Raw genomic sequence first — 16,044 nt, forward strand, 5'->3', positions numbered from 1 at the left:
GGTTATTGAGGTTAATATTTGCTTAAACATTCAGAATGTACAATCAAACCTGCTGTTAAGGTCACTGCTATGAAGGTCACTTCAATTAAGCAAAAACCTGTCACGTCACACTCTTCTTGTCCCACTGTAGTAATACCACATTCAGAAGTCACCTCTCTTATGAATTCATTATACTCTTGATCAGAAGGTGACCTTAAATCATAGTTTAGTAACTCTTGTGTAAAGTATATTAGTTGTGTACAATGCATATAACAAATGAAGATGTGGTATGATTGTCAATGAGACAACTCTCCACCAGTGACCAAATGACATAGAAGTTAACATCTATAGGTCACCTTACCTCACTCCTTCAACAATGAGCAATAAAGAAGCTGGCGTGCATGGTCAGTTCAATATCTTTCAAGATGTTTTTACTATTGGGGAAAAAAAGCAACAAGCTAGGTTGTAATCCCAATAATTTAAACTGGCATTTTGGATTTGATGGCAAAATTCTCTCAGTATCACAATAATATTAAGTCATTTTGGGATAAAATGACAAATTTGCAGCAATAATTTGCATAATGAAATTGAGAATGGAAATGGGGAATGTGTCAAAGAGACAACAACCCGACCGAAGAACAGAAAACAGCCGAAGGCCAGGAAACAATTTCAGAATTTGCAGTACAGAATAGTTCTCAATCATACCTCATTAGCATGATAAGTTATATTACTCTCAACATATTTAGTCCAGCATTAATAAATGTCTTTCTGCTGCCTCGAAGATCATCACAACAGCAATTTGATGTCAATCACTAATGCACAAGTGAATTTACATTTTGTTATGGGGAAATGTATTGATATGATTTTGTAAAATGTCACCTGAAAGTCACAAAATGGAGGGTCCTCATTTCCCAGATCACAACAAGCAAATGTTTCACTTCCTTTGGTTACATTTTGAAGGATGCAGGCTTGGTACATCCCACAAGACAGATAGATAATTAAGATTTTGTTTATTACATTGATAAGTCTGTTAGGATATCACTGACTCATTATCTTGTGTGCTTGCTGACAAAAAGATCAAAGTATCATTTTTATATGCAACAGATCTATTCAAATTATCAAGACAAGAATACTTAGAAATTGTTGAGAAAAAAAGTTTGTGTGAAAATTTGAAAATGTGCATGTCTTCCATGCATAATTTTGTGGAATAATAACTGTTTTTTTTTTGTTTTTCTTGTATCAAGCAGGTCTTCTAGATCAGTGCAAGCTTGCACAATATCTTAAAAAAAAAAAGGCCTACATGTATGTGACATAAATATTTGATAGTATGCCAAAATAATTACGCCTACATACATTTGTAAATCTTTAGATTTTCAAAAAATCGACCACGGAAGTTACAAACAGAAATCATTGCAATGATATTAATAAAAAAGCATCATTTACCCCACGACATGGTGAACCACTCCTTAAAATAGTGGTCTGATCTAACAAATAAAAACACAGATTTGGTTTTCCGTAATAGGTCAAAATGTAAGTGACACTAAAGGATAACTTTATGTAGTCAAAAGCTAAGAAAACTTCCTTAAGGCGATTCATTTAGTTTCAATGCGGTGAAAATTCAGGTAAAACCAGATACCAGGACATTTTTCTCGAAAGAAAAGTAAAATAATACCAATTCTATCAAGTTAAAAATAGATCTCCAACATTCCTAACCTGTAGAAATCCATTAAAAAAATTTATGAATGAAAAACTTCAAAAAGTCATGCCCCTGTATGCAGGAAATACATGTACAGTTGCAATTGGTGGCAATGATTTGTGATTTATTTTTTGCAATGTTTTTGGAGGACATTGTGTAAGTCTGATATCCAGAAAATCAATGACAATAATTTCAGAATTGATCACATTCAAATTTGGTAATCAGATTATTTTCCTTATAAATATTTATATATTTATGCATTTATTATTTGTTCATAATAATCCTAAATACAAATATCAATAAATAATTTTTGTACAAACCAAACTGTAAAAATTATCTTCCAATTTAAAACAATGTTGAATTCAAATCACCAAATATGAGAGGTTTGGGTCTACTATCATCTTAATATCAGAATTCTAACATAACAGGATAATCTTAAGAATCTGAGTTGTTTCTAATGTAAAGCACAAAAAGGTCAACATGGTCAAGAGCCACAGAAAGGAGTCAATGGTAAAAGTCTACAGATTGCCTGACAGCAAGTATATTCCAAAAATGTAGGTTGTGAGTTAAAACTAAGCTCTTGGCAAGTGCATTTGACTCTAATCTTAATAGACCATGATTGCCAGTTTTCGTGTAAAGGTACAAAATGTATATCCTTTTATAAGCAACAAATAAACCATATATATATCTGTGACACAGCTAATATTCCAAAAGGCCCAAAAAATCAACACAATATTTTTATGCAATGATTCCTGCATTTTGGATTCTATACATTTGTAGGTTTTGTTTGCAGAAATCTGAGGAAAAAGTTGTTACAAGAACATTTGGGTATAGGAGAAAAATAGAATAAACCAACGAATGTTTAAACTTATATATATCATGTATATATACATATTATTACCAAACTAAACAAAGAAATAACACGACGGGTGCCGTATACGGTGCAGGAAATGCCTACCCTTCCGGAGCATCTGATTTCACTCCTGTTTTTTAGTGGAGTTCGTGTTGTTTCTTATTTATTATTTATAACTGTTGATGTAAATGTCCCTTGGTTTTATGAGTCTTTGTTTACTCCTTGGTTTTGATTGCTATTGTCTTATATCAGATAAACCAAAGTTGAAGGATAGGTGAATTGAAAAAATATGATGCCCTAAAACATCATGCTACATGCATGTAAAACAACTGAAATATTTATTGAAAGTTTTATTATTCAAAACTTTTTGAAATTTGTTTTCCAAAATATAAATCCATAAATATATAGATACGACTTTAAAAACTACTAAAAAAAGCTGGTCTGTCAATTTCTGAAAGAAAGAAAAGAATGCATGTACTTTCCTGACAAAAAATAGGACCTTGTACAATATAAATTATGTCTGTTACCATGGTTATTGTATATTGGACTGTATGCTGCCTGTATATTATTACTATTTTTTAAATGTTTGTTTTAGCATTGCATAACATGGGTTTTTTCATGGAGTTTTGAAATTTTATACTACAAAATTAATATAACTTCACTTGTTTAACAAAGTTATAACTCATGAATAGTACATCTATGTTACAAGTTATAAATGGCACATGTATCCTTTTTTCAAAGAATTTGAATTTGATGACCTGTATAACCTTCCTTTACTTTTACATACATGTACATTTGTAAGTTGATACCTTAGTCTGCTTCGTTTGTTTTCATTGGTGGAAATTTCCATCCAGGACAATTTATAAGATGAATTTAAATTTTAAAGAAGAAACTGATGTATGTACAATGTACATGATGTACTCTGTAAGTAGTTAAATTTCTTGTTCATGTAAGTAAACATGTGCCATGTATGCATGATTACAGAATTAGAAAATGTAGAATTAAATACATGAAATATATAAATAATGCCTTCAATTTCTAGTATTCATCTGGCATCAAGAAAATTTAAATATTAAATATCTATACTAGTTACATGTAAAAAGTCTTATCTGCTTATACTTTTGTACAATGTACTTTTGCATTGACACATTCTATAAACATGATAAATAATTATATTTTGTATATATTCTAACAAAATTTTCTGGGGTACTATTCATTGTCCTTATCAGGAAAAACAGGAATCAGAAATATGAATACTATAAATTCAGAAATTATTGCGATGTTTTTATTAATGCAAAAATGCCACAGGTTTACATTGCAATAATTTAAACTCTTGTTTTGAAAATTTTATATGAACTTATTGGATATTTCTCAATATTGCAAAAATTAAGATCGCATTTATAGATTAATTTTAGTCTAAAATGACAAAATCGTGATAATAAATGCACGCAATAATTTCTGAATTAACTGTATTTCAAATTGAAGATAACTTATTTGTTAGCTCTGTACACACTTTTTAATCTAGTTTCATAAATTAGGAATTCAATTGACTTATTAATCAAGTTACAAAAGATGACCGCATTTATCAGTCATGTATATAACTCTATAGGGTTATTACAGAAAAATAACATACATTTGTTATTGTGGACTGAAAAATCAAAGAACTGTGATAACATATGTATGTTACATGTTTCAAAGGGACAATATACATCATCAGTTTAGTTTAAATGTATAAAAGTTCTCTTGATATTACTTTTGTCTATATGTATACTTAACTATTGAAAGATAAAACAGTTCATAGTTTGTCAATTTTGCATAGTACACCTATATCATGTATATGTTATTGCAGAAAAAAAATTGCCTGTAATAACTAAAGGGTGTTATCACAGCTTCTCTATATCACTTCAAAGCATTTGCTCAGACATACATCATGCTTGATTACAATGTATTCTTATTTATTGTAAGAAATAATGACCAGAGCATGTAATGTTCTGCGCAAGTTTCTCTGTAATTCCCAAGTGTCTTATATCATGTATATAAAAAGTTATATTCTTTTAATAACCTAGCCTTGTTATCACAGCTAAGTTTATCCCTTAATAGCCTCGTCTTATTGATTTACCATGGTTAATCAAAAATGTATTAATTAAATTAAAGAATTAGTTATCAAGGCTATGCATTTAGTTTCTGCGCAAAGTCTCAAGAGTTCCCTAGAGCCCACTATAAATGAAATAATTTTACAAATAACAAATATATGTTATTACAGATTTCAAAAAATTTAAGGAATAAAGAGTAGACAACTCATGAAAGTAACTGTAATCACACACGCAAGTTATTTTCTGTACCCTATAGAGTTATATCTCTGACTGTTTATGCTTTAATTTAAACATGATTTTAATAGGTAAATGTACAGGTACTTTCATTTTAAATAAGTCCTGCCGACACCTCATGTTGCATTATTACTAAATTTAACTGAATTGTAATAAATTAGATTTCAGAAATCAGTGTATTTTCATCTTACCTGTTATATCCTGACCTCTGACATAATTTAATTCAAACTTTCCATCTTTTATTTTACTTTCTGTTTCTATCTAAAAATATGTTAATAATGAAAAGCCATTTTGTAAATCTTGCATCATCAAGAACAGAGATATGGGACTCACTTCATAATGCTTGAAAACATGTTTAACAGAGAAACATGTGCAGAAAATTTTAGTAATATCTCGAATAAATCCGGATATTTTTGTCCGATACTGTTCCGCGGACTAGTATTTTATGATAAACCTCTGAAATATTTTGAGGATAGGGCTTCTTACCGGAGCTAATTCGACTCCAAATTGGATTCCTTTTTGTCCTGGCAGCTCTCCTCTATACCTGAGAAGGCCCTGTAACTCAGGGTGACCTTTTAAATAAACAATAACTCCATCTCCAACCTTTAAATTGAGGCCCTCTTGAAGCCAATTACTGTTCATGTAAACTGCAATCCTTTCACTACATACTGGGATAGGCTGTAATAGTTGTAGTTCCAATCTATCAATTTGTTTTATTTCATCGAATACTGGTTTACATTCTACTTCAATGTTTTCCGGTTCTAATGTTTCTAGGGTCCAAATTGCAATCCCATTTTCGTCCCTCTCACTATCGCTTACTCTAAGCAGAAGTGTGCCAGCTAGGACTTCCACGCGAGAATATGATTTTCTAAGAATTCCTGACTCCTTCTTTTTCCCTATCTTTGTAGTAAGAAGTATATAGTATTCATCTTGAGGATATTCAGACATATCCAGTCCTATTTCATCGACATTTGTTTATATTCGTGGCATCATCAAACGGGGAATCATTATCGAACTTTGGGGAACTCCAAAACGCTTAAAATAGACTGATACGTCATAATACCACAACAACAGACAACGAACGACATATGATACTGAATCAGGTTTCTACTACTAGTAGTCTATTTACGTTAAAGGAAAATAATACAATTCAACTATTTAAACAAACAATGCATATATACGCGTATTTATATTTCACTTATTTTTTCACAAAAGCTGTTGCTTTTTGATTTGGGGAGGAAAAAAATCATGTAGTGGATTGACTTAAAGGAGAATAATCAGGAAATAATATGAAGAATATAGAAAAAAAAGAGAATTTTGGACAAAAAGTATAAAGAATAGAGAAATTCGATGTATATAATAAAGAATCATATGATAGCAATGAAGGCCCTCAACTGGAAAGGAAGCCGAACATTAAATGTATGTATTTTTGTCCATCTGATGAGTTAAGCCTTTTTCAACTGATTTTTATAGTTCGTTCTTATGTTGTACTGTTATACCACTGTCCCAGGTTAGGGGAGGGTTGGGATCCCGCTAACATGTTTAACCCCGCCACATTATTTATGTATGTGCCTGTCCCAAGTCAGGAGCCTGTAATTCAGTGGTTGTCGTTTGTTTATGTGTTACATATTTGTTTTTCGTTCCTTTTTTTTTACATAAATAAGGCCGTTAGTTTTCTCGTTTGAATTGTTTTACATTGTCTTATCGGGGCCTTTTATAGCTGACTATTATGACTATGCGGTATGGGCTTTTCTCATTGTTGAAGGCCGTATCGGTGACCTATAGTTGTTAATGTCTGTGTCATTTTGTTCTTTTGTGGACAGTTGTCTCATTGTCAATCATACCACATCTTCTTTTTTATACATGTATTTACTAGTTGTTTCAGTGATTACTTGTATTCACTGATTTTTTTGTCATTTTTACAGCTATTTACTATTATGATGTTTTTGTTTTAAAATTAAAGATAATTTTTATAATTCAAGATACCAAATAAGAAAGTAAAAGGGTAGGTATTTTAGGGCTTCATTAATTAAGGATTAAGGAATATAAGGCACATCAAAAGTGTATACTCTCTAGTGTGTGTGAACTGAAACTGGAAATCCTAAAAATCATTTTCAGCATGCAAGACAATGATATCTATCCACTATTGAGAAATACATTTGAGAGAAGTTTATTAGCAACTTCGTCACCTCTTTTTGCTGATAGACATTCGATAATGCCAAATTTGGTTGAATAATCTTGCCATGATAATTCTTAAAATCTCATAATTTCTTTAAATTAAAATCTCCATCAGGCATACTTGCCCAATGACACAAGTTAAATTCCTTTTACTAAATAGGTTTATTTAAGACTTCTTTTGTCAGACTGTTTCGACGAAGCTGACATTCTTCACAAACAAATTTATACACTTTGATGGTGTTGAGAGTCACATTTCATATTTCTGTGTTTCTCTTTTTTATGAGTTTTTCCAGACCTCCAAACTTAAGCTTATAAACCTGCAATAAAATTTCATCATCGTTTTTACTTGTATAAGTCAACTAAATGGTCCATCCCTTTTGTTTTACTTTCAATGTTGTAATTCTGTTTCTTTTTGTCGAAACTGCGACTATTGTCGCAAAAGCGAGACATAGCAAACCATTCTGTCATCAGAAGCGTCCACAAGATTTTCAAGATTTCAAGATTCTTTATTTCTCAAACATCATAAAGTTACAACGGTACAAAGAAGTTCATCAAAAATTATATAGATAGATAGATAGATAGTTTATTAACGTCTCACCATTAATATACACAATGCAATATTTACATATATCATAAAACATAAATATATATCAATGCCATTCTTTAAAGAATTATGAGAGACAAAAAGTAAAATTTCATCAAACAATAAAAGGACTTTATAAAACTATATATATATATAATAACACAAAACACACATGACAAGATGAGATGAAAATGTGAAATAAAATAAAATAAACAGTATAATAGCCAAGACTGGTGATTAACCAGGAAGACTCACTTGAAAAGTTATAACCCTGATAGATTTGCACAGCTTTTTCAACTTATTTTTAATTTTTAACTGAAATAGTTTTAAAAATTTTAGTATGTTACATCTGTGCAAGAAAAAAGTATCCAAATATTGTGCTCGAAAATTTGCCACTATGTGGTTAAATGCATAGCAGTTGTAATTATGTGCTTATTATGACCATATTGTGTTGTTCTCTGTTTGTTCACTGTCATTATTGTAATTGTATATTATGTTATTTTGCTATAGCATCATGTTTGCTTCTGCAATAAAATATATTCATTCATTCATTCATTCATTCATTCATTCATTCATTCATTAAAGTTCTTTACATTTTTATAACTTTCTTAAATTATCCTGGATTTCTACCAAACTTGAACAGAAGCTTGTTTATGATCATAAGATAATTTTCAAGAAGTAAATTTTGTAAAATAAAATTATTTTTTCCGTATTTTACTTATAAATGGACTTAGTTTTTATATCAGTTAACATTACATTGAAGTTCACACTGTGGTTAAAGTTTTTAGAATTTTAATAACTTTCTCAAAATATCCTGGATGTCTACCAAACTTGGACAGAAGTTTGTTTATGATCATAAGATAATACTCAGAAGTAAAGTTTGTAAAAAAATCCTTTTTCGTATATTCCTTATAAATGGACTTCGTCTTTTTCCAGTTAATATTACATACAGTCTAAAGTTAAAGTTTTTTTTAAACATTTATTAGATTTCATAAACCATCCTGGATTTTAACCAAATTTGGACAGAAGCTTCTTACAGTATTAGTCAAAAGATATTATCTGGAGGAAAATTTGAATATTTTTTTCCCATTTTTGTTGAGCCTGCGGCTAACAGCAAAAGTAAGCGAGATAATAGTTCCGCGAAACCTTACTATTTCAAATCTGAATACATTGGAAACATATCTTCAGCTAGGGGTTGAATTGAAGGTCACATGCATACGTATTCATTGAGGTCCAATTATTTACTTGGAAGTGCACCAGTACAAAATTGACTGCTAAACAAATTATAAGCTGATCATATTACAAAATTGTCTTAACAGTTAGTGAATAGGTGTAAAAATTCATTTTAAAATTAAGAATTACTGGTAATAACTGGGTCGTTTCAGGAATTACTTGTATTTACTAAGTGCATTGGGTATTACATGTAATTCCTAAATTTTAGTAATTACATGTAATTCCTAATTTCACCAATTTACTGTAACATATATACGCTTGATATGAACAGAGACTATAAGGTACCATTAATTTAACTTCAACATGTTCAAGGGAGACGGGGTTATGTTTTTCCCCTAAAAAATATCTGTTCCCCAGTTTGATGAAAAAATATTGGTCAAGCAGATGTAAAAAAAACTGTATTCTGAATCCTGATTTCCCCCACAAATTAAAATAGTGTTAAATTTTGAAAGAAAAATAAATTGATTGTCGATAGTGTTGAAAAAAAGCGCAAAACCCCAAAAAGTTTCTGATTCAGACAAATATATGCATACAAGAATATACATCTGGTTTATATCCACCGTAACCATACCACACGAGGTATTTTTGTAATAGTATTGTTTGTTTGAATAGTTACCTGTTACCTGTCTGGTAGGTTCACCCTTTCTAAGGGTCACTTCCAATGGGATTTATTTAGGTTAGTATAAAATATGTACATTATTTACAGTTGTACATTTAAACTTTTAAAGTAATAATACTGTACAGTAACACCATAAACCAAGAAATTCCTACTTTCACTTGATAGATTGATATAGTTCATATAGGTAAATATAACTCTTGTTCAACAGGGTTGTTCGTTTTGTAGGTAGACCATAGCATAAAGTTCGTGTGATATTCTCAATGTCTCTGATATTTTGATATATGATGTTAACTATTTGCTTGATCTTTTCAGATGATGAGTCCAGAATAAACTGCACCATTTGTCCTTCATTCACAATTTTTTCGAATATCTTGTTGCCTGTATTGTTTTTCACATATGATTTTAGTGTTGTTAAATGTTTATCTCTTTCGGTTTTCAGTGCATTGCATTCTAGCATAAAGTGTTTTGTATCTTCTGTAGCTGAATTACATAATAGGCACATATCCTGGTCCACATTTCTACTAAACTTGGCTCTATCTACTTGGAGTGTATAAGTCCTTGTTATAAGCTTTGCTTTTATTTCTGCTTTTTTTACTTCTAAGGTATTAATACCTGTACAGTAACACCTAAATGTATAGTTCAACATGTATTTGCTAACGCTCGGTATTTACTGAGGTATTGACAAATTTAAATGTCTACCCACGTTAAAATGAGTATAGAGCATGCGGGTACCAATATTAGTCAAATTGCCGTTCGTAGGCTACGCGTACCCACATCCAGTTTTATAATTTGCGACAAATTCCGTATACATATGATCATATTTCACGTTTTATTCCCAATCCGATGCCATTTTATTATAAAAGCGGATGTGGGTACACGTAGCCTACGAACGGCAATTTGACTATTCGTACCCGCATGCGGGCACGCGCAGACAGTTGCCTTTCTTAAATGGAAACGGGGAATGTGTCAAAGAAAAAACGTTAACAACTCGACCAAAGAGCAGAAAATAGCACAAGGTAAGTTATAGATCTTCAACACAGGGAGAAAATCACGCACCCAGAGGTTGATTTCAACTGGTCCTTAAACAAGTAATGGATACTAGCTGTATATAGTTCAGCAAAAATAAACGTAAGGTAATTATACTAGATTAAGATATACGTATTGGAGGTGTTCCAATGCGTCTAATTGCGCACCTTTAATATCAGACTTATTTTTGTACTGTTTTGAATCACAGTTTATGACTAACCTCAGTAAAATAAAATTGAGAATGGAAATGGGGAATGTGCCAAAGAGACAACAACCCGACCATAGAAAAAAAAAAAAAACACAACAGCAGAAGGTCACCAATAGGTCTTCGATGTAGCGAGAAATTCCCGCATCCGGAGGCGTCCTTGAGCTGGCCCCTAAACAAATATATACTAGTTCAGTGATAATGAACGCCATACTAATTTCCAAAGTGTACACAAGAAACTAAAATTAAAATAATACAAGACTAACAAAGGCCAGAGACTCCTGACTTGGGACAGGCGCAAAAATGCGGCGGGGTTAAACATGTTTGTGAGATCTCAACCCTCCCCCTATACCTCTACCCAATGTAGAAAAGTAAACGCATAACAATACGCACATTAAAATTCAGTCCAAGAGAAGTTCGAGTCTGATGTCAGAAGATGTAACCAAAGAAAATAAACAAATGACAATAATACATAAATAACAACAGACTACTGGCAGTTAACTGACATGCCAGCTCCAGACTTCAATTAAACTGACTGAAAGATTATGATTTCATCATATGAACACCAGGCACAATCCTTCCCGTTAGGGGTTTAGTATCATACCATCATAACATATATGAGAAGAACATAACCCGTGTCAATGCCAACAACTGGTTTTTGAATAAGTGTGTTTAGTTCCGATGTAAAGACCCTATAAGTGAATCAATATTAACGCCAAAATATGCAATCTTTAATGACCTGACAACAGTATCGTAACTATATCCCTTCTTAATAAGTCTATTCAAAGGTTTTGTTAGTTTTTGAGGTGAATACTGACACCTTTGTGTTTTATAAAGAATATTTCCATAAAAAATTGGATGTGAAATACCTGAACGTATAAGAAGTCTGCATGTTGAGCTATATTTACGAATAATGTCCTTATACCGATGATAAAATTTAGTAAATGTTTTGACTAGTTTGTGATATCGAAAACCCTGGTGTAATAATTTTTCAGTAATACATAAATTTCTCTCGTTAAAATCTAAAACATTGTTACATACACGAGCGAATCGTACAAGTTGAGATATATAAACACCGTAAGATGGTGACAAGGGAACGTCACCATCTAAAAATGGATAATTAACGATAGGAAATGAAAAATCATCTCTTTTATCATAAATTTTAGTATTCAGCTTTCTGTTAGTGATATAGATATCAAGATCGAGGAAAGGACAGTGGTCATTGTTAGTATTAGCTTTATTTAAAGTAAGTTCAGCAGGATAAATTTCTTTAATATACATACTGAAGTCGTCATTATTGAGAACCAAAATATCATCCAAATATCTAAAAGTATTATTAAATTTGTTTATCAGATGTTGTTTCGATGGGTCTTTGCTTATTTTTGTCATAAATTGTAACTCATAGCAATACAAAAACAGGTCCGCAATAAGTGGTGCACAGTTAGTCCCCATTGGAATTCCGATAATCTGACGATATACGGAATTCCCAAAGCGAACAAAAATGTTATCTAGTAAAAATTCAAGGGCATATATAGTATCAAAGCATGTCCAATTGACATAGTTTTTTTGTTTATTGCTACTAAAAAATGACCCAAAAGAGTTTGAACATATATATTCACATTCTGACTTTTTAAATGCCCATTTAATTAGGTGTGTGAATTTCTTCTTAATGAGAATGTGAGGCAATGTGGTATATAGGGTAGAAAAATCAAAACTTTGAAGAGATTCAAAATCACAAATATAAGCATTCAATTTATCAAGTACTTCCAACGAGTTCTTGACACTCCAAAAGTAATTAATTCCACTATTTTCGAAGGCCTTATTTGAACAATTTATTATCAGATTTTTAATTGTACCAAGTGTGCTGGTAAGAAGAATAGACAATTTAGTAGTGGAACAATGGCTTGAAGACGAAATAAATCTATATTTGTAAGGTGTTTTGTGTAGCTTCGGAAGCCAGTACATAGTTGGGACTTTCATTGTATTTGGCTCTGCTTGTAAAGCGGTAGCTAAAAGTTTATGTTTGTTACAGATGTCGTTTTCTGAAAATGGAGTCAGTTGGAATGTTGGTGAATTGGTGATTTCTTTTTTCAGAACCTAAATGTAATATTTACGTCAAACAATAATAATGTTATTAGCAGCTTTATCGGCCGGGACAAAAACAAATTTCATGGCTAGTTCTTTTAGTTTATGTTTGATACGAGAAATAGGTTTTTTGTGGTTATTGTTAATAATAAAATGTTCTTTAAAATGTTGAATACGTATATCAACTATCTTCATTATTGAATTAAAAAAAGAGTCCAAAGATTTTTTGGCAGCCTTTTCCCGTTTTATCCATTTTTGTCGAGCCTGCAACTTTTGTTGCAGAAAGCTCGACATAGGGATAGTGATCCGGCGGCGGCGGCTACGGCGGCGGCGTTAGTTAACTTCTTAAAAGCTAAAAAATATATTTTAGAAGGTGGAAGACCTGGATGCTTCATACTTTGTATATAGATGCCTCATGTTACGAAGTTTCCGTCAGTCACATGTCCAATGTCCTTGACCTCATTTTCATGGTTCAGTGACCACTTGAAAAAAAAGTTCAAATTTTTTGTAATGTTGAATTCTCTCTTATTATAAGTAATAGGATAACTATATTTGATATGTGCGTACCTTGCAAGGTCCTCATGTCTGTCAGACAGTTTTCACTTGACCTCGACCTCATTTCATGGATCAGTGAACAAGGTTAAGTTTTGGTGGTCAAGTCCATATCTCAGATACTATAAGCAATAGGGCTAGTATATTCGGACTGTAAGGTGTACATGTCCAACTGGCAGGTGTCATCTGACCTTGACCTCATTTTCATGGTTCAGTGGTTATAGTTGAATTTTTGTGTTTTGGTCTGTTGTTCTCATACTATATGCAATAGGTCTACTATATTTGTTGTATGGAATGATTGTAAGGTGTACATGTCTAGCTGGCAGATGTCATGTGACCTTGACCTCATTTTCATGGTTCAGTGGTCAAAGTTAAGTTTTTGAGTTTTGGTCTTTTTATCTAATACTATATGCCATAGGTCAACTATATTTGGTGTATGGAAATATTTAATGATCTTTATGTCAGTCGCGCAGGTTTTATTTGACCGTGACCTCATTTTCACGGTTCATTGCACAGTGTTAAGTTTTTGTGTTTTGGTCTATTTTTCTTAAACTATAAGTAATAGGTCAACTATATATGTTGTATAGAAGCATTGTTAGCTGTACATGTCTGCCTGGCATGGTTCATCTCACCTTGACCTCATTTTCAAGGTTCATTGGTCTTTGTTTAGTTATCTTGGTTAATGTTAAGTTTATGGTACAGTTGTTATAAAGCTTAGCTTTTTACTTAGGACTATCAACATAATATCAATGATTAGTATAGAAGGCGAGACATTTCAGCGTGTGCACTCTTGTATACAGTAAGTATGGAGTGAGTCGTGGATGATATTATGACACTCATTCCAATTAATAATTGACGGGGGACGATATTTAGGTCCTTTACTGAGGAATGATTCTCTCGGTCTTGAACGATGTTAAGATCTCCTGTTATAACATGGGAAATGGGTCCATAAATATATTCGGAGGTACTACAATTACATGAAGTAGGTGTATTTTCATTGATATTAACATCTTTACACAGTTGACTATAATTAAACACAAATTTCCGGGTAGATTTCTTGTAAATATAACAAATAAGAGGTAGCTCAGTATTGTCAAAATATCCAGGAATTTGTTCTTTAACAGAATGGTCGTTAACAGAGGCGGATTTAGAGGGGGGCCCAGGGGGCCCGCCCCCCCCCCTTTTTGGGAAAAAATTTGGTTGCTTATATAGGGAATCATTGAAGCGTGACTGGAGCGGGCCCCCTCTTAGGTCAGTCAGTGGGCCCCACTTATGAAAATTTCTGGATCCGCCACTGGTTAAATATACCGGCAATATTTACAAAATCAAAACCTTTATTGACATACTTTATTTTAATAAAATGTTTTTTATGATCTTCAGGGCGATCAATTTTGGGAAATAGTTTAGAATAACAATATGCCATAATAATTTGAACAATTTCATACTTAGGACTGCTATATGAAATTGTGTTGCAATCCTCCAAAATTTTATTTAACTTATTAACCGGTAATGAACAGAGTTTTGTTAACAGATAATGTCTTCCGTTGTTTTTTGAAATAGAAATTAGGTCCGAAATATTGGTATGATTAGTCCGAAATTTTCTTTGATTGCGATTTGTTCTACGGCCGTGAGAACGGTTTTTACGAACAGTTTTAGAAACTATATCCAAAATGTTAACGGAATCGGTTCTAGATATATTACCAATTCCCATGATATTATCATTAAGACCGAGAGGGTAGACTGTCTGTAATTTTTTAATCCAATTTAATTCAATTATTTTCCGTGATCGTACAAACCTTGAATGAGATTCACCAGGCTGCTTATTAAGACCCCGTTCACACTAGGACATTTTAATCGATTTAAACTAGACCGGTTCACTTTAGATCGGTTTAAGGGCTTATGTGAACGCATTGAATCGATCTTCAATCGGTCTAAACTAAAACACCAAAAGAGGTAGTTTAGTTTGAATCGATCTAAAGTAAACCGATCTTACTTTAGATGTGAACGCAGAGATCGGTTTAAACTAGTACGATTGAAACGAAAATAACGTATGCGCATGTAAATATATAGCGGCAAAACTATCTCAGAGGTTCGTTGTTTAACCCATATTTCTCTGTTAAAAGACCTTTAAAACAAACTGTAAACATGTTGTCTTCACCATAGCATAGATTTGCGAAATCTGTGTCTTCTTTTCTTTTGTTGATTTATTTTCTTTGCAGGAACCACAGTATTTCCGGCGTCGTGTTGAAACTTCGTTGCTACAGTTATTTTGTTCAAAATTAAAGAAAACTGCAATAACACCAGATACAAAATTTTAAATTGTGATTCAAGAGAAACAATAACTTTATCCAATTTTTTTCCCAAGTGTGTGTATCAGTGTATCAGCACATGAATTTGATCAATTAGTTCTATTTATACACAGTGTTTACCGTTTTACGGGCAAAAAGGTTAGATCGATTGCGTTTTTAATTGTAATGTGAACGCAGTGGTTCATATTAGACCGATAGAGATCGATATGATTAAAGATAATGTGAACGCTAACTGGTTTTATTTAGATCGATTCAAATTAGATCGATAAAAAAAAAATGCTAGTGTGAACAGGATCTTACTACTTCTAAAGGTTGAACTGCTAAATATTTAAAAGGATGGTTGTGTTTCTTAAGGTGTTGGTAAATGATACTTTTGAATTTATTGGGTCTTTTAAAACG

General features: G+C 32.1%; 1 protein-coding gene across 1 annotated transcript in view; it reads right to left on the minus strand.

Moving 5' to 3' along the window:
• LOC143078690 (ubiquitin carboxyl-terminal hydrolase CYLD-like) overlaps positions 1-5,894 on the minus strand; it is a 40,866-nt gene extending 34,972 nt beyond the window's left edge. Inside the window, exon 1 of the mRNA XM_076253598.1 lies at positions 5,342-5,894. Within this exon, the coding sequence (XP_076109713.1) occupies positions 5,342-5,803 (462 nt within the window). The 5' untranslated portion in view covers positions 5,804-5,894. The remainder of the gene's footprint in view (positions 1-5,341) is intronic.
• Positions 5,895-16,044: the final 10,150 nt, after the last annotated feature.

The sequence above is a fragment of the Mytilus galloprovincialis genome, chromosome 6 (genome assembly GCF_965363235.1).
Source record: "Mytilus galloprovincialis chromosome 6, xbMytGall1.hap1.1, whole genome shotgun sequence".
NCBI classification, from domain to species: Eukaryota; Metazoa; Mollusca; class Bivalvia; order Mytilida; family Mytilidae; genus Mytilus; species Mytilus galloprovincialis.